The 25,305-nt window shown below is 45.8% G+C and overlaps 1 protein-coding gene across 1 annotated transcript in view; it reads right to left on the bottom strand.

The window, feature by feature from the left end:
* Positions 1 to 685: 685 nt before the first annotated feature.
* The window catches only part of LOC117505757 (CREB-regulated transcription coactivator 2-like), a 32,530-nt gene continuing 7,910 nt past the window's right edge, over positions 686 to 25,305 (bottom strand). The window contains exon 2 of the mRNA XM_034165300.1: positions 686 to 808. Within this exon, the coding sequence (XP_034021191.1) occupies positions 686 to 808 (123 nt within the window). The remainder of the gene's footprint in view (positions 809 to 25,305) is intronic.

The raw sequence follows: 25,305 nt of genomic DNA, 5'->3' as shown, positions 1-25,305 counted from the left end.
TCTGTGTAATGGACAGAGGAACATGCCTCGTGGCCAAAATGTCAAAGCTGACATTCTCTCACAATGGGAGTGATCCTCCTCAGAGTCTCCCCGAGCATCTGCTCATTTGACACCAAGTCATTCCAGTGGTACCCAAGGATCCTCTCAAGAGACCTGGTACCAAAGGCATCCAGACTTCACTTTAGGTCACTGGCTAGAGTCCAAGTCTGACAACTAACTATACAGTAAGACAGGAAGCACCAGGACCCTAAAGACTTGGACCTACACTCTGCTGCAAAGAAGGGAAGACCAGAAAAGCAGCTCAGAGAAGTCAAATACCAGATGGCTTTACAAAGGAGCACAACATTACAAACAAAAGCTTCATGTTTGCTTATTCTAAAAGTGTCACTGACAAATGTCTACAGACAGACTAACTTCCCTCAACAGCTGGCCAGAGGTGCCAGCTTTACGTCCAACTTTCTCCTAACGCACTGAGCTCTACCTGGCTCCAGAAACAGCAGAGAGATTGCACACTGTCATCAGGACTGATGCTCTTGGCACTCCTCCTCTACAGTTAAAGTGGTGTTCCTTTGTGACATCACCTGATGGAGTCTGTGGGTGTGATGAAACAGTGTGTCCTCTCAGTTACTTCTGAAACCAGTTTCAAGTCACCGTTATCAAGTGAATGGCCAGTGGTACATTATGGTCAAGCAATTTCCAGCCTTACCTGGAAGTCCTGAGAATTCCTGCCGATCTGGTTGACGTTAGGCAGTGAGCCGCCATAGTATGGACCCTGACTCCTAGCGAGGCGGAGCTTCTGAGCCTGGAGCTGACAGAACAGAGAAACGATGAACAGTTGGGTGACTGTACCGACAGCGTGCCATGTATGCTCAACAAGCCAGAACTTTTGTGATTGGGGTATTTTGGGATTTTGTGTAACCTGGGGTTATTCGCTGGTTAGTGAGATTTTAGAGAAGTGTATTTCCATCACTGGGGTTCATTTTGAGAAACATACTCCACTGTATTTCATGTTATTCAAATTATTACAAAATTTATGTCAAAGCAGTGACATATTTTGACAGAAGAACCCATTCTGCAAACACTGATATTAAAGAATAATTTGAAAAATACATAAATCTCTAATACCCACATTTAGAATACACTAACATATAATAGTGCTGTAATAATTACCACATTAGTAGTGTAGTACTGCACTGAAAGTATTACATCGTATACTGTAAAACTCAAGAAGCTCAAAACAGTTAAACTGATCAACAATGTTTGATAATTTATTAATCTCTTAATCCTAATCAGTACACATGGAGTCCAAGGGGACCCTGGGAATATTTTTTAATACATTTTCTGTACTGTTATACTTATTCAGCTGAAATTTTAAGTCATTGTCATCTATACAGTTCTCTTCAATTTCACTTCCTTTGATTATATTTGAGTAAATAGTGGAGACCCCATAAAAATTTTTCTTATGGGGTCCTTTTGTACCCCAGTTTGATATATCGGTATCTGATCAGACTCCATAGCTAAATTTTGAGCTTTGTGTAAATTTTTCTTAACTGCTGCACTGTCACAACACTTTTCATTCAGGATGTTTGCATCAGAGCAACTGCAGTGAGTTGGGCGGGTAACAAAAAGTAATCTTTAAAAAAATCTCAAAGTTCTTTGGAAATGAAATGTGGTTTATTAGCAACATTTTCAGGTCATTTTTCAAAATAGTTGCATGGAGACACCATCTAGTTATCCATATATCTAGTTATTTATATTTATTATAGATATCTGTAATAATACCCTCAATTTAAAAAAAAAAAAAGTTAACAGTATTAAAAGCCAAGTTCTGGTGCGGTCCACCTGGACCTCATGTGTACAGAGTAATGTTTCACACCCGTGTCCTGATGAGGGTTATGTGATCAAGTGCAAATAATCAGCAGCTTCTTCAATGTATGGAATTACTTTTTACCATTTCATTTGCTTTCAAAAAAAAAAGACAGAAAAATGAAATGAAATGTGATGAACGTTACAGAAATAGGACACAGCAGAACACCGCCCTGGTTTCTGTGTGATGTTTCTCTTCTGTCCTTGATGCGTATCTGTGTTCATGTCCTTGTTTATTCTGTGTGCAAAAAACATTTTACAATAAAACTTTAGCAACTCTTATCAATATAGAAAACGCATCTGCCATGTTCTAAAATACTTTCATTTTAAAATGTTCTCAATCATCCTCAATTACAGTACCCAAAATAAGGCCACAAATTATGAGTATTTTATTTTTTAACTTCATCTGCCCAAAAACTCTTTAAATTTATGTCTGAAGTAGTTTGGAAGCAGATTAAATGTTTCTATTATACTTTGAGTAGAACAATTAAATAGTCCAAATCAGTTCATCTCAAATTTACCATATCTTCTGGAGGTTGAACTTTTTTCTCTGCACTATTCTTACTATTGGCACTTATTCTTATATTATAAGAGTTTATTTTGTTTAGTGCTTTGATTCCTGGTTACTAATACTGAATGTGTGATTTCTGAGTATGTAAGTCACAGGACCCCCCAAACTAGTAAAGAAAGACCAAAAAAAAAAAAAAAAAAAACACGCCTGCAACTTAGACACTGGAAAATACAATAAATTTTAAATTTCAGTTTTAGCTTTGTTACCACTGGATTAGAGCTCCTCAAATCAGTTCATAATGACTAATAACTAGAGTTGGAAAGATATATTGCAAATGTGATAATCATATCGTGAAACCTGTACCGAATCCCACTGGGTATTGTGATACCTTGAAAAGCCAACTTCTGCATGGAAGAAATAATGACCTCTTGCAGAAGAATCATAAATTGTTCATAAAATATACAAATAGGAAACATAACATCAAGGATTGTTTGAAGTTTATTTTGAACATTTGAACAATAAAAAAATGAATGCAAAAATATTCAATGAAAAGCATAAAGCAACAGAAACTGTCAGACACTTATCTTTGTTTACATATTTGAAAAGTAGTGGGAAGTACAGAACTTATTTATTCCCACTCCTAGTTATCCCGCTTCCTTATCAATCTGATCTTATACTATTTAACTGAATTAGTTAATAAGATTACAATTTATACTTTAGAAGAATTTGTTTCTTTAAAGTTATACATTTTGACATAATTAGTGTGTAATTATGTATTATGATGTGTACCATATCATGGAGCAAGTGTATCATTGCACTCTGACTAAAATCGGGGTCAAAGCCCATGTAGAGCGCCATAAAACCACTTTGATCCACTCTCATTCTGATACAAACTAAAGAAAAAAAGAGAAACTCTCACATCGGAGAAGCTGAGACGGTGGAATCACTGTGGTGAGCGTAACCCGTCATTACCGCCCTCTGAGGAGGATCATTCCTGCAGTAATCCAGAAAAGTCTGGGTTTAAATTTAATCATTCACTACCGGGAAGCAGTTCCGAAGAGAAGCATCCAATCACAGCTCAGACGAGCAGCCAACTCGTTTACTCGGTCAAAAGAGCTGTGACTTTAGGAAACGCTACATTTACATTACTGCAGGCGTTGGACCAGTCAACGTGTTTTTGGAGGCTTCCATCAGCAACAACCACAGCCTGCAAGGGTCAGAATTGTTCATCTGCAGGGGGAAATATTTCCTATCTGCCATTTTTTTTTAACTCAGAATGAATTAAGTCATTATGAGAAAAAAACAAAGCAAAAACTGATCATTTCAGTAGGGATGTGAATCGTACAACAACTCATGATTCAATTCGATTACGATTCTTGGGGTGACGATTCGATTCAGGATCTATTTTCGATTCAAAGAGCTCTGAGAAATAGTTATATTACTTTAAAAATGTTTATGTTTAAGAAAATGCAGCTTTACAAGGTTAATGGCAGTTCAGCGAAGCGCTGGTCAGTAGTCAGCAGAGACCGTTGCTCCACTTCTTTTAGCTTCGTGTGATGGCGAAGCATGTGGATTTGCGGATTTGAAGTGTTTCCGAAGTACTTGACTTTCATTTTGCACACTGCACAAGTCATGTCAAACTCCTTCTTACGCAGTAAATAATAAAATCCAAAATGCACCCAAGCATTTGCCTTCAGCAAAGATGGTGCTGTCTGAATTAGTTCTTCGTCCGCCATGCTAAGCTGCAGCTCACAAATGTTTGAAGCACGACAGACCCCCCCCCCTCGCGGGAACACTGTAGTACGGAGGCTGTTGCCTGACAAAACAGTACACGCAGCAAGTAAGTAAGAAAATGTTTTAAAAAATGCTTTTTCAAAATCATTTCTTGGACATTCTGGATCAATTCAGAATCGTAATAAATAAGAATCGGACGTGAATCGATTTTTTCCGGCACCCCTACATTCCAGAATCTGTCTGCTTTCAAGTTATTTTAACATCCATCAGCTAGATAACATATAATTCACATTTTGGAAAGTTTACAATTCAGGTACCTAACAGAATATTTCAATATTTTGTTCATAGTATTCAACAAAACTGAAGGTATTTTTTCCCCACACTTATCAGAAAAACGATTCCAGAGTCTATAACTATATATTACAATAAAAAACAGAACTCCAAATGTTTGTAATAATATCAGACATCATTAACCCCCGACATACCTCGATTAGAGTTTGTTAAGAGGATTATTTGTAAGGTCAATTTTTTTTTTTTTAATTGACTGAAAGACACTGTTGGGAAAGTGTAGTGACACGGACCCACAACAGGGGGCGCAAATGAACGGCCAATAGATGAGCCAAAAAGTAACAATTTAATGTTGTGAATGTGCACAACGAACATACAGACAATCACAGAATATCATTACAGTCAATACACAGAGGTGACGTGTGGGCAGGCTCGAGGATAGAAGACGTCTGTCCTAAGAAGAGCCGGAACCACACGATTTCCGCCGCCCCAGAACCTGGTGAATACTGGAGCCGCCAAGTCCCGAATTCCCAGGTGATCACTGTCCCCGACTGTCGGATCTGGTACTGCTGGCGAAGAACAAAGACAGTCAAGTGTGGGTGTGTGTACACCCAGTAACAACAACGGTGGGAATGCCACCTCCACCTCTCATTCAATATGTTGCAGCGGTCTCAGCTGAAAAGGAGCGCCGTCTTGCACAGCCTCCTCACAAACGACCGGTTCTCCTGCAAATTCTCACAATAACAGAGTTACAAATCTCACAAAAAGGCGGAGAGTATTACCTCCTATGAAGTATGATATCTCGGCAACGGGGTGGAGATGATGTCTGGTCTTTATGGAGTGAGATGATGTTGAGTAGATGGGTGACAGCTGTCAAGAGGTAATGAGCGACAGCTGTCACCCCCGGCTGTGTCCATGGCGGCAGCGCACTCTCGTGCCTGAAGCCCGCACTTCAGGCAGGGCGCCCTCTGGTGGTGGGCCAGCAGTACCTCCTCTTCTGGCGGCCCACACAACAGGACCCCCCCCCTCAACGGGCGCCTCCTGGCGCCCGACCAGGTTTGTCGGGGTGTCGGCGGTAGAAGTCGGCCAGGAGGGCCGGATCCAGGATGAAGCTCCTCTTCACCCAGAAGCGTTCTTCGGGTCCATACCCCTCCCAGTCCACCAAGTACTGGAACCCCCGACCCATCCGATGGACGTCCAGGAGCCGGCGCACCATCCAAGCCGGCTCCCCGTCGATGATCCGAGCAGGAGGCGGCGCCGGTCCGGGAGCACAGAGGGGTGAGGTGTGGTGAGGTTTGATGCGGGACACGTGGAAAACCGGATGGATCCGCAGTGAAGCCGGGAGTTGGAGCTGAGGACTTTGAGGATCCTGAAGGGGCCAATGTACCTGTCCTGAAGTTTTGGGGAGTCCACCTGGAGGGGGATGTCCTTCGTGGAAAGCCACACCTCCTGCCCGGGCTGGTAAGCAGGGGCCGGGGATCGCCGGCGGTCTGCATGGGTCTTTGCCCTCATCCGGGCCTTTCAACAAGGCAGAATGGGCGGAGCGCCACACCCGACAGCACTTCCGCAGGTGGGCCTGGACCGAGGGCACACTGACCTCTCCCTCCACCACGGGAAACAACGGGGGCTGATACCCCAAACACACCTCAAATGGGGAGAGGCCGGTGGCAGAAGACACCTAGCTGTTATGCGCATACTCGATCCAGGCCAGATGGTTACTCCAGGCCGTCGGGTGCGCGGATGTGACGCAGCGGAGGGTCTGTTCCAAGTCCTGGTTGGCCCGCTCTGCCTGTCCGTTCGTCTGTGGATGGTACCCGGACGAGAGGCTCACGGTGGCCCCCAGTTCCCTGCAGAAGCTCCTCCAGACGTGTGAGGAGAACTGGGGACCACGATCAGAGACGATGTCGGAGGGTATCCAATGCAGACGGACGACGTGGTGGACCAGGAGGTCTGCTGTCTCCTGGGCTGTTGGGAGCTTCGGGAGGGCCACGAAGTGGGCCGCCTTGGAGAATCGGTCCACTATCGTGAAGATGGTGGTGTTGCCCTGGGACGGCGGGAGGCCCGTGACGAAATCCAGGCTGATGTGGGACCAGGGGCGATGAGGCACCGGCAGCGGCTGGAGGAGTCCTTGGGCCTTCTTATGTACTGCCTTGCCCCTGGCACAGGTGGTGCAGGCCTGGATATATTCCCGGACGTCGGCCTCCATAGACGCCCACCAGAAGCGCTGCCGGACAATTGCCACGGTCCTTCGCACCCCTGGATGACAGGAGAGCTTGGAACCGTGACAGAAGTCCAAGACTGCAGCTCTGGCCTCTGGCGGGACGTACTGACAGTTCTTCAGACCGGTTCCAGGGTCCGGGCTCCGTGCCAGGGCCTCCCGGACGGTCTTCTCCACGTCCCAGGTGAGGGTGGCCACGATAGTGGACTCCGGAATGATGGGCTCCGGTGGATCCGACAGCTCTGTTTTGACTTCATCTTCGTGTACCCGGGACAAGGCATCCGATCTCTGGTTCTTGGTCCCGGGGCGATAGGTGATCCGGAAGTCGAAACGCCCGAAGAACAGTGACCAGCGGGCTTGCCTGGGGTTCAGCCGCTTGGCGGTCCTGATATACTCCAGGTTCCGATGGTCAGTGAAAACCGTGAACGGCACAGACGCTCCCTCCAACAGGTGTCTCCACTCCTCAAGAGCCTCTTTCACCGCAAGGAGTTCTCAATTGCCGACGTCATAGTTCCGTTCAGCCGGGGTCAACCTGCGGGAAAAGTAGGCACACGGGTGAAGAACCTTATCGGTCTCTCCGCTCTGGGACAGCACGGCTCCTATCCCTGAGTCAGAGGCGTCCACTTCAACCATGAACTGGCGGCTAGGGTCGGGCTGCACCAAAACTGGCGCAGTAGAGAACCGTCGTTTCAACTCCTTGAACGCGGCTTCGCACTGATCCGACCAGGTGAAGGGGACTTTTGGAGAGGTCAGGGCTGTCAGGGGGCTAACTACCTGACTGTAGCCCTTAATGAACCTCCTATAGAAATTAGCAAAGCCGAGGAACTGTTGCAGCTTCCTACGGCTTGTTGGTTGGGGCCAATCTCTCACCGCCGCAACCTTGGCCGGATCAGGGGCGACGGAGTTGGAGGAGATTATAAACCCCAGGAAGGACAAAGACGCGCGGTGAAACTCGCACTTCTCGCACTTCACAAACAGTCGGTTCTCTAACAACCGCTGCAGGACCTGACGTACATGCTGGACATGGGTCTCAGGATCCGGAGAAAAGATGAGAATATCGTCCAGATATACGAAGACGAATCGGTGCAGGAAGTCCCGCAAGACGTCGTTAACCAAGGCTTGGAACGTCGCGGGGGCGTTGGTGAGGCTGAACGGCATGACCAGGTACTCAAAGTGACCTAACGGGGTGTTAAATGCCGTCTTCCATTCGTCTCCCTTCCGGATCCGAACCAGGTGATACGCATTACTAAGATCCAGCTTAGTAAAGATTTTGGCTCCATGCAGGGGGGTGAACACGGAATCTAACAATGGCAACGGGTATCGGTTGCGAACCGTAATCTCATTCAGCCCCCTGTAATCAATACATGGACGAAGTCCGCCATCTTTCTTGCCCACAAAAAAGAAACCTGCCCCCATCGGGGAGGTGGAGTTCCGGATCAGCCCGGCAGCTAATGAGTCCCGGATGTAGGTCTCCATTGATGTGCGCTCAGGTCGTGAGAGGTTGTACAGCCTGCTGGACGGGAACTCAGCGCCTGGAACCAAATCAATGGCACAATCGTACGGACGGTGCGGGGGAAGGGTGAGTGCCAGATCCTTGCTGAAGGCGTCAGCAAGATCGTGGTACTCAACCGGCACTGCCGTCAGATTGGGAGGGACTTTGACCTCCTCCTTAGCCTGTGAACCGGGAGGAACCGAGGATCCTAAACACCCCCAATGGCAGGTTTCGCTCCACTGAACCACCACCCCAGACGGCCAATCAATCCGGGGATTGTGCTTCAACATCCATGGGATGCCCAAAATCACGCGGGAGGTAGGAGTCACAAAAAACTCAATCTCCTCCCGATGGTTTCCAGACACTACCAGAGTTACTGGTTGTGTCTTGTGTGTGAGTAAAGGGAGGAGGGTGCCATCTAGTGCCCGCACCTGCAATGGCGAAGGAAGCGCCACCAGAGGGAGCCCTACCTCCCTTGCCCATCTGCTGTCTAGCAGATTCCCTTCTGACCCCGTGTCCACCAGTGCTCGGGCTTGAAGGGTTAAATCCCCGCTCAGGATTGTGACTGGGAGTCGTGTGGCAATTTGTGTGTGTCTCACTTGAATGGTTTGACCCCTCCTTAGCCCAGTCTCTAAGGGCGGTTGTTGTCGTTTTGGCCGTTTGGGGCAGTTTCTCTGTGTGTGCTCAGTTGAGCTGCAGAGAAAACACTCCACGGATCATTTTGGCCCTGTGCGTTTCCCTAACAACGTCAGCAGGGGGAGCTGTTGCCCCACAAAGCGCTGCGGCTGTGGAGCGTGGGGAGGGCGGTGCCTTATCGAACCCGGAAGGGAGAGGGGCGGCGCGTATCCGGTCACGTCCTTTGCCTCGCTCCCGACGGCGTTCCTCCAACCGATTGTCTAACCGTATAACGAGATCGATAAGCCCATCTAAATCCCGCGGTTCCTCCTTAGCTACCAGCTGCTCCTTCAGAACCAACGACAGTCCGTATTCCAGCCAGACCTCGCAGCCGCGATGCGGAAGTTGACTGCATAAGCGGCTGCGCTCTCGCGTCCCTGTCTCATTGACAGCAGCACAGTTGAAGCGGTCTCTCCTCTGTTAGGGTGATCAAACACTGTTCTGAACTCCCCCACAAACCCACTGTATGCTGATAACAACCGTGAGTTCTGTTCCCAGAGCGCCGTAGCCCAGGCGCGTGCTTTACCCCGAAGCAGAGTAATCACATAAGCTATTTTACTAGCATCTGACGCGTACATGACGGGACGTTGTGCGAAGACGAGCGAACACTGCATAAGAAAGTCCGCGCACGTCTCCACACAACCTCCGTACGGCTCAGGAGGGCTTATGTATGCTTCAGGGGATGGTGGGAGGGGTTGTTGAACCACCACTGGAACGTTTATATCCTGCACAGGGTCGGCAGGAGGACGAGCCGCAGCAGCGCCCTGAGCGCTCGCCGCCATCTGTGCGGAGAGAGCCTCCACCCTGCGGTTCAGGAGGATGTTTTGCTCAGTCATTTGATCCAACCGAGCCGTAAAGGCGGTGAGAATGTGCTGCAGCTCACCAATCACGTCTCCTGCAGACGCCTGCGCTCCCTGCTCTCCCATTGGTCGTTCAACAGCCGGGTGACGCCCCTCGGAGTCCATGACGCTGGCCGAGATATCCTGTTGGGAAAGTGTAGTGACACGGACCCACAACAGGGGGCGCAAATGAACGGTCAATAGATGAGCCAAAAAGTAACAATTTAATGTTGTGAATGTGCACAACGAACATACAGACAATCACAGAATATCATTACAGTCAATACACAGAGGTGACGTGTGGGCAGGCTCGAGGATAGAAGACGTCTGTCCTAAGAAGAGCCGGAACCACACGATTTCCGCCGCCCCAGAACCTGGTGAATACTGGAGCCGCCAAGTCCCGAATTCCCAGGTGATCACCGTCCCCGACTGTCGGACCTGGTACTGCTGGCGAAGAACAAAGACAGTCAAGTGTGGGTGTGTGTACACCCAGTAACAACAACGGTGGGAATGCCACCTCCACCTCTCATTCAATATGTTGCAGCGGTCTCAGCTGAAAAGGAGCGCCGTCTTGCACAGCCTCCTCACAAACGACCGGTTCTCCTGCAAATTCTCACAATAACAGAGTTACAAATCTCACATAAAGGCTGATAGTATTACCTCCTATGAAGTATGATATCTCGGCAACAAGGTGGAGATGATGTCTGGTCTTTATGGAGTGAGATGATGTTGAGTAGATGAGCGACAGCTGTCACCCCCGGCTGTGTCCATGGCGGCAGCGCCCTCTCGTGCCTGAAGCCCGCACTTCAGGCAGGGCGCCCTCTGGTGGTGGGCCAGCAGTACCTCCTCTTCTGGCGGCCCACACAACAGACACTTTGGTTTTAATTTTGTGATTATTTCGACTGGCTGTCATTTAGTGTAGATTCTAAATACTAAAAGTGAAAATAAGATGTGCTGCCTATTCTGCAGATGAAATGCAGCTAAAAATGCACAGTAGCAACAATAAATGTGACTAGGGATGGGTATTGATAAGATTTTTTCGATATCGATACCATTATTGTTTCCACTTATCGATCCGATTCCTTATCGATTCCCTTATCAATACCTTTTGTGAATTGTTTGTGTACTAAAAGTAGGTTTTACAGCTTTTCTATGTCAGCAGGTCAAAGAGCATTTTCTTATCGTGCACCCGCTCTGTGGAACGGTCTTCTTGCGACCGTGAGGCAGTCAGAGTCCATAAACATTTTTAAGTCAAGACTTAAAACCTATTTTTCTTCTCTTTCTTATGAATAGTTTTTATCTGTTTTATTCTTTTACTTCTGTTTTTAATTATGTATTTGAATTTTGTAATTTTTATTTATTTATTTATTTTTTTTATGTTGAACTGTTCTGTGTGAGGCACCTTGAGACAGCTTTTATTATGATATGGCACTTTACAAGCAGATTAAATTGAAACTGAACAACATTTTATTGAGTCTTAAAGTAAATAAATATAAAATTGGTTACTGGATCCTTGATCTCTGGACATAAATAAACAAAATCTGTAGTTTTTGCCAAAAGCATTTCCTTTCAGACATTATTGGCATGAATGCCTTTCCACACAACTGAGCTGAGCTCTTACAGCCGGCTGTGCTGTACGTCAGGATGTAACGCAGGACATCTCATTTTGGGAGGAAAAAAAAATGTTTTAGTTGATTGTAATTTCTTACAACGTTTGTAAAGAGGTGTCATTTTATTTAAAGCGGCAATTCGTTTTGAAGTTATTAATTCTGAACAGACTCTGTCTCAGCAGACAGCCACGCAGTGTTTGGAGCAACAGAACGGCGGACGATTCTCGTTTCTTGACTACAACAAGACAAGAGTCCCAGTTAGTGATTTTAATCCACACAAAAGTGACTCACGATATTTTAATGGCTTTGAGTGAGAGGGGTTAAGAAGCAGACTTGCCGTTTCTGAAGAGCAGCGAATCAAAGAACCAATGAGCCAGTGGATCGAAGCATTGCTTCATTGGTTCACGCTTCAAAGTTGAGTCGCGCTGTAGAAATGGATGATTACAGACCCACTACAGGGTCTGTAAATAAGGGAATCACTAAACAAAAAGACTATTGATATCGGTGGATCGAATCATTTCTTAACGATACTCGAAAAGAACCGGTTCTCGATACCCAACCCTATCTGTGACTGAGTATTTAATTAATCCACAACTATTTTGACTAATGACGAATTGTTGTGTCTTTTTTTCTGGTTTATTTTTCTTGAAGCTTTAATCCTATCAGGCAGTGAACTACAACCCCTGGCAAAAATTATGGAATCACCGGCCTCAGAGGATGTTCATTCAGTTGTTTAATTTTGTAGAAAAAAAGCAGATCACAGACATGACACAAAACTAAAGTCATTTCAAATGGCAACTTTCTGGCTTTAAGAATTCTGGCTTGAAGAAATTAAACAACTGAATGAACATCCTCCGAGGCCAGTGATTCCATAATTTTTGCCAGGGGTTGTAGATATCTTCACACTGTGAACAAAACGGGACACGTGAAAGCGTTGCCTAGGGCTCTGGATGACAATAATCAACACGTTTTCATCATTCTATGGACTGAACAACTAGTCAACTCCTTGTGAAAATAATCAATCGATTAATCAATTATGAGACTAATTGTTAGTTGAGGCCCTACTGAAGGGGTGGAGGAAGTAGAAGAGGCAAGAACAACAAACAAATGTCCACTGACAGAGAGAGTGCTGCTGGCTTCACTCCAAACACACTAACCACTGTTTGCACACCAGACGGCAGCTGCACGACAACAATAACACAACACACTGATGCCAGTGCAGTTATCATCACCGTCAACTCCCGCAGGCAGCACGGACGCCAGCAGGCCAGCACAATTACAAATGGAAAGCAGAGTGCACACTTCTACCAAGACCCTAAAACACTCCATCCTACAAAGACCCTTTAAAGGGATCAGACTCAGACAAGTTAATGTTGGTGACCTCCTCAGCAGAAGTCGTGATGTTCTACCTTTAAAGTAGACCTGCTTTGAAATAAATGCAGTCAGATCTCTGGACCAAATATTATTTATATTTACACATAAGATCCTTCTGAATGTAGTAAAGTAAATCTGCAAGCCCAGATCTGTCATTCAATGGAGAAATCTTCATTTAAAAATGACAAATTTACAACTAAAATTTGGCCCTCTGCAAAACTGTTATCACATCCGGGACGTTGCAGTGACGTAAGAGAGAAGACACAATCCCAGCATGCATTGCGCGCGCCAACTGCAATTTGTGGATTTACATCAGTTTGCATCTCTTATAAAAGCACCTTTTTATTGTCTTATACGGAAGGATCAACTTTTTTAAAAACTTCATATTGTCTACGGGACGTTTTGTGAGTATACATTTATTTTACTTTTGCCTGAAAATTATTTTTGGGGACTTCTTCATTCGCCCATTTGATTGAGTGGTGTCGCGACAGAGGCACTCCATGCAAGCCAATATTTTCTCACGGGGCACTCGCATGCTGAGGGGAAGAACATCGCCCGCTGTCGATGTCGCCGCTGATCTGAGCATGCAGAGCTGTATCTCGCATTCATTGCAGCTTACTTTTGGATGTTGAAACCAGGATCTGCCGGTTCACCCCACACTTCGGCGCCTGGATCAGCGGCTTCCCCCCCTCGCGGCTCGGGTTCGTGCTGGTAGGGTCTTAGCTGTGTGTCCACCAGCCTCGCTGCTTCTCCACCTTGATCTCCGCCGTCATTTTCCTCATCAAATTCTCAGATATCACCATCATCTTGGTCACTATTTGAGCTATCTGAGCTACTGCTAAGATCATCAGGATCCTCTACGTCGACTTCCATGTCGAGATCGATCTCACTGTCCGACAATTCGGCGGTCATTTTCAAGCGTTCGAATTGAGAAATACGAGGTCTATTAGCAAAGTATCCGACCTTATTATTTTTTTCAAAAACCATATGGATTTGAATCACGTGTGATTGCGTCAGCCAAGCTTGAACCTTCGTGCGCATGCATGAGTTTTTTCACGCCTGTCGGTTGCGTCATTTGCCTGTGAGCAGGCTTTGAGTGAGGAGTGGTCCACCCCTCTCGTCGTTTTTTTTCATTGTTTAGGAATGGCTCAGAGACTGAGCCATTCCTAAACAATTCGAGAAATTCAGATGGTTTTTGGTGAAAATTTGATGGGCTTCAAAGAGATTACGGAGTGTTACTGTCGCTTTAAGGACGGCCCAGAGCGACTGGTGGTGCGCCGCGCTCCGAAGCCGCCATCGACAGGCTGAACGACAATTTCATTTCTAAACGGATGGCTGTATGAATCCGTGACCATCGTGTGCAATTTCTCTTGTTATCACAAGAGCTGGACATCAACCATTTTCCGGCAGATTTCACTTTTAACAAGAGATTTTGTCATGGAAAGCCGAGCGGAGGCTTCGCGCATCACGATGGATTCGCTACTGGAACGAGACAAAACCACCTCCGTTTTGGTCTCACAGGATGGCTTTGAGATGGCGTTCAGACAGCTGTCGGTGGTTTTTCCATCGAGTGATTATCCGAGAAATTGTGGATGTGCCTGGACATGCCAGAACATGTCCTGTGAGGCTTCATTACGGCGTTGCTTTGCGCCATGCAGCTCCTCCGCACGTCTGTCTCAATGTGCCGAAAAAGTGCTGATGTCCACGTCTTTTCACAATTCCTGTGCTAGCCAGATGACATCCCGGATAAAACACAGCGTCCAGTTTGGAAATGAACAGCACATTCCACTGTTACAGGAGTTTTTTTTCATGGAAAGAGGAGCAGAGGCTTCGCACGTCGCGCGGTGCCGCACGGCGCAAAGCAACGCCGTGATGAAGAATCACAGGACATGTTCTGGCATGTCCAGGTACATCCACAATTTCTCGGGTAATCACTTGATGGAAAAACCACCGACAGCTGTCTGAACGCCATCTCAAAGCCGTCCTGTGAGACCAAAACGGAGGTGTTTTTGTCCCGTTCCAGTAGCAAATCCATCGTGACGCGCGAAGCCTCCGCTCGACTTTCCATGACAAAATCTCTTGTTAAAAGTGAAATCTGCCGGAAAATGGTTGATGTCCAGCTCTTGTGATAACCAGAGAAATTGCACACGATGGTCACGGATCCATACAGCCATCCGTTTAGAAATGAAATGGTCGCTCAGCCTGTCGATGGCGGCTTCGGAGCGCGGCGCATCACCAGTCGCTCTGGGCTGTAATCTCTTTGAAGCCCATAAAATTTTAACCAAAAACCATCTGAATTTCTCGAATGGTGTCCACTTGGATGTGCCTCACAGTTTCTGAAAAAATTTTGATCAAGCAAAGCGGCAGTCTCTGAGCCATTCCTAAACAATGAAAAAAACGACAAGAGGGGTGGACCACTCCTCACTCAAAGCCTGCTCACAGGCGAATGACGCAACCGACAGGCGTGAAAAAACTCACGCATGCACACGAAGGTTCAAGCTTGGCTGACGCAATCACACGTGATTCAAATCCATATGGTTTTTGAAAAAAATAAGGTCTGATACTTTTCTAATAGACCTCGTAGATAGTATTGCATTCACTCAACGCAGATCGGACTGAAGGCGCTAGCGCTCTGTCTTCTCTCTTACGTCACAGCAATCTCCCAGATGTACAAACAGTTTACGCGGCGGGCCAAATTTTAGCTGCAAATTTGTCATTTTTAAATGAAGATTTCTCAGCTGAAAAAATTTGGGCTTGCAGATTTACTTTACTGCATTCATAAGGGTCTTATAAATACATATCAGCTATTTCTTTCTGAGATTTGACCATTTCAAAGCAGGTGTACTTTAAAATCCCCAAGTAAGCAAGGCCACATTAAAAATGGCAGATTTCTGTTCGAGGCTCGGCTGATCTTATGACAAACTCTGGAACCCGTTACACTGTGAAATCAGGACATTACCAGCAAATCAGCAAGTGATGATGAAAACATACCGCCACTGGACACATGATAATATCAATAAATAACATCACGAACTTCTGGGTGTGACCTGATTACTAAATAATAAATAATACTAAATAATAGTCAACTTGTGTTTCTAATCATTACGCCTGACAACCGACAGATGCCGATTAGCAGTCGGCCTCTCGGTAGGAGGGGTCTGGTTAGGTTAAAACTCCATCTTTTGTTGGCTTCTGTTTTATTCTTCTCTACAAGAGTCAAGACGGAAGTCAGACTACCAGAGCAAGAATTTTAGCTGAGGAAGCTTCTGCGATTTGAAGCGAAACGTACTCACGTCAAGCAACCCAGTCCAGTCGAAGATTCAAGCTTCTCTACAACTTCTATAGAGCATTATCAATAATATTACTATACTATTTTTTATTTTGGATCCAAATAAGATGCTGCTCCATCTGATGATGAAAGTGAGTATACGCTCTGTACATACATAAAAAGGTATTTTTCAAAATGTGTTAATCAGATGTAAAGTTTTGAAATGTAAACAACTCATTTAAAATTGGGCCATTGCTCTAGTTGTATTTTGTTGTTTCAGACACTAAAGCTGTCACATAGTTAATTTTCAGTTTGACAGAGTGCACACTGACATGTGTGAATGGATTGACTGCTTTGCATCAACTGTGATTGTGATTTGTTGCAATGTTCCTACTTCTGCAAAACTAAAATACATTCTAATATTTACTTTAACTGATTGACCAATTACTTGTGTGCCTTTCTCTGTGTGTGCACGATATTAAAAAGTATTTGTGCATTTGATTGTGGTTGATGTGCACCGTTTGGGGGGTGTTTTGAGTGTGTGTGTGTGTGTGTGTGTGTGTGTGTGTGTGTGTGTGTGTGTGTGTGTGTGTGTGTGTGTGTGTGTGTGTGTGTGTGTGTGTGTGTGTGTGTCAAATGAACATTATGTGTGTGGGGGGGGGGGGGGAGCTTTGTGCGTGTTCACAAGTGTATAATATGATAGAAAGTATTTAAATAGTGTTGCATTGCAAGAGCTTATAATGTCCATAGATTTAACAAGTTTTTGTTTCTATTTACTTTAGTAATCTATCAAAAACTACACTGCGTGTACAAGTCTTATAAATGGCCTTAACAGAGCTTAATAATATTACATAACAAGTCAACGAAGGGCTTCATTCTGCAGAAATTGGTGAGTTTGACCGTATACTATCGACCTGATTCCCTTTGCGCCTTTTGGGGGGCGCAAGATGGCCGACAATGCAGCGGCTTAGCTTCACTTGCTCAGCTTTGACGGCCATTCCACGTAGTGTATAGTTCAGTGGTCACGGGGCAACAGCTCCGGCAGGGGATCCCAAATTCTGCTTTCATGGGCCACATTAACCACCTCTGACTGGGGGATCCAGAGGCGTTCCCAGGCCAGTGTGGAGATGTAATCTCTCCACCTAGTCCTGGGTCTTCCCCGGGGTCTCCCCCCAGCTGGACTTGCCTGGAACACCTCCTTAGTCCCCACCCAGGGGGCATCCTTAACATACGCCCGAACCACCACAGCTGGCTCCTTTCAACGCAAAGGAGCAGCTGCTCTACTCCAAGCTCCCCACAGATGACAGAGCTTCTCACCTTATCTCTAAGGGAGACACCAGCCACCCTCCTAAGGAAGCCCATTTTGGTCGCTTGTACCTGCAATCTTGTTCTTTCAGTCATGACCCAACACTCATGATCATAGGTGAGAGAAGGAATGAAGATTGACCAGTAGATTGAGTGCTTTGCCTTTTGGCTCGGCTCCCTTTTCATCACGACAGTACAGCAGATCGAATGCAACACCGTGCCTGCTGTGCCAATTCTCCGGTGAATCTCATGCTCCATTGTCTCTTTACTCCTGAACAAGACCCCAAGGTACTTGAACTTCACAAGACTGCATTCACTGCCCAGAATTGGCAATCCATCGGTTTCCTGTTGAGAACCATGACCTCAGATTTAGAGGTGCTGATCCTCATCCCAGCCGCTTCACACTGGGCTGCAAACCAATCCAGTGAATGTTGGAGCTCACAGGCCGATGAAGCCACCAGGACTACATCATCTGCAAGGAGCAGTGATGAGACCCCGAGCCTACCAAATTGAAGACCCCCTCCACCCCCGACTACACCTTAATATCCTGTCTAGGGTTGCGTATCAAGTACCGGTTCTTTTCGGGTATCGTTAAGAACTGATTCAATCCACATCAATAGCGTTTCTTCTTAACGATTCCCTTATTGGTCCATCAGAGCGGCCGTTGTTTTTGAGTGTGTTTGTTGGGAAAATGATCATTTCTCTACGTTGATTACAGACTCTGCAGCGGGTCTGTAATCAATCGTTTCTGCAGAGTGAGTCCGCTTTGAAGCGTGAACCAATGAAGCAGTGCTTCGGTCCGCTGGCTCGGTGGTTCTTTGATTCGCTGCTCTTCAGAAGTGGCAAGTCCACTTCTTAACCCCTCTCAAAGCCATTAAATTATCATGAGTCACTTTTGTGTGGATTAAAGTCACTAACTGGGACTCCTGTCTTGTTGCAGTCAAGAAACAAGAATCGTCCTCTGTTCCGTTGGCACAGCTACAAACGCTCCACGGCTCTCTGCCGAGACAGAGCCTGGTCGGAATTAATATCTTCAAAACAAATTTCTGCTTCAAATCAAATGACACCTTTTTGTAAACGTTGTAATACAGACAATAAAATACACTCAGCTCAAATGTTTTTTCTTCCCAAAATGAGATGTGCTGCATTTTTTATGAATTACATCCTGATGTGCAACACAGCTGCAAGAGCTCAGCTCAGATGCATGGAGTGACATTCATGCCAATGATATCTAAAATGAAATGCTTTTGACAAAAACTACAGATTGTTTATTTCTATTTATGTCCAGAGATCAAGGAGTACCATGTAGACCATGTAGAGTTTATTATGTCCAGAGTTTAAAGATCCAGCGACCCATTTCATATTTATTTACTTTAAGACTCAATAAAATGTTGTTGATGTAGAAAACCTGTAAAGCCTACTTTTAGTACATAGAAAATTCACAAGAGGTATCGATAAGGAATCGATAATGGTATCGATAGATAAAATCTTATCAATACCCATCCCTAATCCTGTCCATGAATATCACAAGCAGGACTGGTGACAAGGCATGGCCCTGACGGAGGCCAACCTAACCCTAACCGCCACCGGAAACGAATCCGACTTACTGCAGAGTATCCGAACACAGCTCTTGCTTTGTGAGTACAGAGACTGGATGGCTCTGAGAAGGTACCCCCTTACTCCATACTCCCACAGCACCTCCCACAGTATCTTCAGGGGTACCTGATCATACACCATCTCCAAATCCACAAAACATGTAGACTGGATGGGCATACTCCCAGGCCCACTCCAGGAGCCTTATGAGAGTCAAGAGCTGGCCAGTTATTCCACGAGCAGGACGGAACATGTTGTTCAATCTGAGGTTCAAATATCAGCCAAACCCTTCTTTCAAGCACCCTGGAGTAGACTTTACCAGGGAGGATGAGTAGTGTGATGCCCCGTAATTGTCACACACTCTCTGGTCTCCTTTTTTAAGTATGGGGACCACCACCCCAGTTTGCCACTCCTTTGGCACTGTCCCAGACCTCCAAACAATGCTGAAACAAGAGTCTTCAGCATTTCTGGACGGATCTCATCAACCCCCGGGCTTTGGCACTGTGGAGTTGTTTGACTGCCTCAGTGACTTCCACCAGGGAAATTGATGATGATCCCCCATCAGCTTTCATCTCTGTCTTTACTACAGAAGGCACTCCAGTCTGATGCAGGAGTTCCTCAAAGTGCTCCTTCCAGCACCAGATTGCCTCCTCACTTGAGGTCAACAGTGTCATCCTTACTGTAGGCAGCAGGGATGGTTCTCTGTTTTCCTCTCATGAGGTGCCCCATGGTCCTCCAGAAGTAGCTTGGTGCCAACCAAAAGTCCTTCTCCATGGTTGCTCCGAACTCCTCCCACACCCACTGCTTTGCCTCCCTTACAGTAGAGGCTGTCGCCCTTCTGGCCTATCGGTATCTCGCAACTACCTCCAAGATAACATATCCCGGAAGGGCTCCTTCTTCAGTCGGATAGCTTCCCTGAACACCGTTGTCACAACAGTGTTCAGAGGCTCCTGCCCCTTGAGGCACCTAAGACCTTCAGGCCACAGCTCTCTGCTACAGCTTCAGCAATGGAAGTTTTGCCCATTCTGGTTCAATGCCCCAACCTCCACAGGGTTGCCAGAAAAGCTCCGCCGGAGGTGTGACTTAAAGATCTGTTGCACAGTGGCCTCCTCCAGATGTTCCTAGTTCACCAACACTACCTGTTTTGGCTGTCAACTCACCACCAGATGGTGATCAGTTGACAGCTCTGCCCCTCTCTTCACCCGAGTATCCAGAACATGCGGCCTCAGATCAAATGATACAATCATAAAATTGATCATCGATCTTCAGCCTAGGGTGCTCTGTTACCATGTACAATTATGAGCATCCTTGTGTTTGAACATAGTGTTCCTTATGGACAGTCCATGACTAGCACAGAAGTCCAATAACAAACAATCACTCTGGTTTAGATCAGAGAGGCCATTCCTCTCCATCACACCTCTCCAGGGGTCTCTATCATTGTCCATGTGTGCGATGAAGTCCCCCGCCACAACAATGGAGTCCCCCACTGGACCCCATGTAGGACTCCAGTCAGGGACTCCAGGAAGGCCGAATACTCCAAACTGCTGTTCGGTGCATACACACAAACAACAGTTTTCCCCCCTGCAACCCAAAGGCGCAGGGAGGGGACCCTCTTGTCAACCTGGGTAAACCCCAATGTAGCGGTGCTCAGCTGGGGACTCATGAGTATCCCCACACCCGCCCAGTGCCTCACACCCTGTGCAACTCCAGAAAAGAATAAGGTCCAACCCCTATCAAGGAGAGTGGTTCTGGAGCCGAGGCTGTGCGTGGAGGCGAGGCTCACCAGATCTAACTGGTATCATTTCACCTCCCGCACAAGCTCTGGCTCCTTCCCCCACAGGGAGGTAAGGTTCCATGCCCCGAGAGCTAGACCAATTTACCATGAGAGACCCTACAATTACATCTAAAAGAGCACATATACTGTAGTATTTAAACAGGTCTGCATGTTTTATTGCAACACTATAATACATATAAACTATAATATATGCATAAGCTATAATACATTAAATCACCATTTATAATCTGTAATAATTACCACTGTGTGAGAACACTAAAGTTGCAAACACTATCATTACTCAAAACTGAGATCTGGAGATCTTCATCTCTGTACAAAATAAACAACAGTGACTGAAAAATTCAGTCAAAATTCAAAAACTGTCTGTAAACAGTTAATTTCTTAGGGTCCTGTCACACCTTGACAATTTAGCCAGCATATGCCACCGTATATAAAATGCATCAAATACGCTAGTAGGGATGTGAATCATACAACTCACGATTCAATAAAATTCCGATTCCTGGGGTGACAATTCGATTCAGAATCGATTTTCAATTGAAAGAGCTCTGAGAAATAGTTATATTACTTAAAAAAAGTTTATGTTTAAGAAAATGCAGCTTTACAAGGTTAATCAAGTGATTCTAGATGTAAATTTACTTATCTGCTTTGCTCGTTCATAGTTGGCTGGCAGTTCAGTGAAGCGCTGCTCAGTAGTCGGCAGATACCGCTCCTTTTAGCTCCGGGTGATAGCCTCGCATGTGGGCTTGCGGATTTGAAGTGTTTCCGAAGTACTTGACTTTCATTTTGCAGATTTTGCACACTGCATAAGTCATGTAAAGCTCCTTCTTACGCAGCAAATAATAAAATGTAAAATGCGCTCAAACATTAGCCTTCAGCAAAGATGAGCTGCAGCTCACCGTAGCTGCAGCTCAGTTTGAAGCACGCCGGACCCTCCCCTCACGGGGACGCTGTAGTACAGAGGCCGTTGCCTGACAAACAGTACACGCAACGAGTAAGTAAGAAAATGTTTAACAAAATGCTTTTTAAAAATTGATTCTTGGACATTTTGGATCGATTCAGAATCGTAATAAATAAGAATCGCGATTTGGACGTGAATCGATTTTTTCCGGCACCCCTATACGCTAGATATGTCCAACAAGTTATGCAGCTGTCACACCATGATTTAGCCAACGTATGCTGACAGCCCCATTTCCACAGAGCAGTTCGGGTTGGTACTGCACGGTGTGGTACAGGTCAGAACAGTTAAGTTTGGCTTGATTTGCGTTTCCGCAACCAGCAGAACCCTTCTGTTTGGCAGTCGGAACACATAATTTTTGACAAACGCGTCACTGAGCACATGTACATTGTTGCGCAGCCTCTTTCCTCCACACTGAGGCCACACAGTAATTTCTGTCTTGGTGGATCATGGGATTCATTTTCATCGCATGCAGAATGCTGAAGATTAAATGCTGTGATAAACTCTGAAGTGAATGAATGAGGTGCTGTGATGCTTTCAACTTTTAAAATAAGTTAATTTGCCTGTTGTGGCAAAGAGCTGGCGTTCTCTGGTTCAGGCTGAGAAACAAAACACAGAGGGACTTTTTTAAAAACACTATTTCTTCAGCCATGACAAGGAACTAAAATATTTTCAGATGTCGATTTCCAAGATAACCTTTTTGTTTGGCTGTTATGATGAATCTGATGAATCTGACTGAAACAAACGGGTCAGATTAAGACTTTATATTTACTCTGTGTGTGAATGGTTTTCATATTTTTGAACTGAACTGTTCATATGAGGACTGCAGCTTTCAGTTGTTCAGCCAATCAATGAACAGCATCAATGGATGTATTTCAAATTTTGAGTAACTTACAAGAAACGCATGTCAACAATCACATAATTCACTTATGTCCCACATATGTGGGGTGGATCCTTCATACGCTAGCATACATCAAAAAAAAATTGTGCATGCCCAAACTTTTTCGAGGTACTTGGAGTACTACGACGTATATCAGGTGCTTGAACGTGGTCTTAACTTACATAAACCTTACCCATAACTTATTAGAGGTATGCCAGCATTCATAATACAATCGGCATATGCAGGCAAAAATCATCAAGGTGTGACAAGGGTGTAATCAAACTGACTGGGACTGAATTCATAATCACATGCTTTCAAATTGGGATTCAGATGATAATAAATAAATAATTAGTACCTGAAAAATAATATTCGTGTTCAGCACATAAGGCTCTTAAGAATAGTTTGGTTTGACAGTGTTTTTTTCACCCTTCTCATAACGAGATAATTATACTTTGCTCTTTCAAAATGTTAATTGCCCATCAATCAACCTCCTAAGAGCAACCTAAGAGCAATTATCCTAAAACAAGTGTTTTCTGTTGGTTCTCGTTCCATAGCCTAAGAGGGGTAAGGTCTAAGGTCATGGTCTGCTGCTGTGCAGCACAGTGTCCACCACAGTAAAAACCCATCACAGGTCCTGGATGCCAACCAGCCAGGCAGACAGCCAGCCCATCCCACCTCTCCAAAGTAACCATCTATCTACTGCAGGCAAGTGAAACATGGGAATGTCCCTGACCTTCTCCAGATGCTGGAGTCCTCAACACTGAGGCCCCTGAGTGCTGGATCACATCCAGAGAAACACACCGTATCAGGGCTTGACATAAACCAATTTGCCCCACTGGCCCATGGGGCCAGTAGAATTTAGAAGTTAGTGGCCCACAGTGACTGGCCCATGGTTTTGTGCACTCGAGTTCATGATATTCCACCCTGAAATCCTGCAAATAAAACTGCCTGTATAATATAAACCAATCCAGAAAAAAACATAAAATAGTCTATGAATCATGAAGTAAAAAAAAAGAAGAATTTATCAGAGGGCATTCTCAAGTGCAAAAAATAAAGTGACTCCCATAAAATTTAGAGGGCATTTTTTTAGCAACCCTCAGAGTTGGCTAACTCACAGTCAGAAATGTAAAATACAGATGTAGGTCCATATCAAAACTAAAAAGTATGCCTTGTCTGGATTGGAGTTATAGATCTAAGAATTGAAAAAAATTATGCTTGGCTCCTTTGCTAATGTTGTCACTGTGGGGTTTCCACAAAGGCAAGCTGGTTATGGCCCAGTCACACGACGATTTCTGAATGAAGGGAAAAAGTAAAAAACATCACAATTCGTTGAGAAAAGGTGGACGAAAGAGTTTTTATCACCAAACAGTCTGCGAAGCAAGAGCACAAAAGCTCAGAAAGAGGAACTTAACAAAACTGAAGCTCACAATCTCGATGCTTTAATGAAACGCGCCTGGAGCCACAGCTGGAGCAGTGTGTTCCAGGACTCTGCGCTGGAACGGAGCTCATAGAGCCTGAGTCCTGGAGAAACTGCAAACATAATCTGTGGAGATCTGTGTCCACGTCGGTGGACCCACCTGCTCTGGTTCCTCATCCAGAACAAAAGAGGGATGATCTACATCATCATCATCAGAATCCTTACTGTCTGACGACATGCTGCACACTACGTTTTGCTCCAATTTAAAAAAAAAACCAAAGTGTGCTGTGGTCACTGCTGTATCACTGTATTATGTTCTAAGCCATATATATTGATTTATAACAGAAAATTGTCAAAAGGGAGAATATATATATATATATATAAGTGTAAAGATGATTGAATATATCACAGCAGTAAATTAATCAGTGCGTGTGAACGCGCGCATTGACTCACATGTACAGTTATTTCCACCAGCTGATCATTGATCTACAAGGTGAATTATTCCTTCCAGAACAGTTTGTTCCCGGCGACCGCACAAACCAGACCCAAAAACAACCCCACACATCAAAGGCCAAAGCAGGAGGAGGGCAGAGATCACAGCAGGCAGCAGAGCCAGGAGATGCTGTAGAAAGGCTGGCCGGCATCAAAACACAAAAAAAAAAAGGCCCCCCAACATCCCCCCCAGAGAGTACCACAAACATACCCCAGGGAAGCACACCGGGGTAAACACAAAAGAAAAACACAATACCCCCCCCCCCGGAGGACCGTCCCATCAAACCCTGGGGAGGAACAAAAAACACACAAACCCAAAAACCCCAACACAGCAGAACACAGGTCAAAAGAAAAAACAAACAACGCCCTCCCCCAACATGTGGAGCCCGACTTCCCCCAGGGGACATCGTCGTCAACCCCAGGAGCAACAACCACGGCAGGAGCCATCCAGGAATCCCTAGGCATACACGGGAGCCTTAACGTCCCCCAGAGGACCGTCCCATCAAACCCCAGGAGACACCCCCACAACCCAGGAACCCCACCCCAGCCCAACACGGCCGGTCGGCCCCACAGTCAACCTCCCCCCCAGAGGACCGTCCCATCAAACCCCGGGGGGAAACAGGAGGAAACAAAAACCCCAAACCCCCAGGGATTTCCAAAAACCACCCCAGGAGCAAACAAAAACTACAGAAAGCCCCACTGACCTCCCCAGCACCCCGAAAGACCCTCCAGGTCCGTCGGGAAACACGTCGTGGCAATCGGCACAGGACTACTAAGCCGGAGAAGCCAATAGGAAAAACGCAACCCAGCTCCACCCCCAAGGGCAGGGGAAAACCAGCAAGACGGCCGGTATCGACCCCCCGACTATACTCCAGCCTACCGGGAGGGGTGGGCAGCGGAAAAGGCATACGGCACTGATCGGCCCCACCGCTCCAACTGGAGTATATCCCCACTGCCTGACACCTCAGCAATGCCAATGGCGAACGGTCAGAG

This window comes from Thalassophryne amazonica, unplaced genomic scaffold, assembly GCF_902500255.1.
Source record: "Thalassophryne amazonica unplaced genomic scaffold, fThaAma1.1, whole genome shotgun sequence".
Lineage (NCBI taxonomy): Eukaryota > Metazoa > Chordata > Actinopteri > Batrachoidiformes > Batrachoididae > Thalassophryne > Thalassophryne amazonica.
Note: the sequence above shows the minus strand (reverse complement) of the source record. Positions and strands in the feature narration are given on the sequence as shown.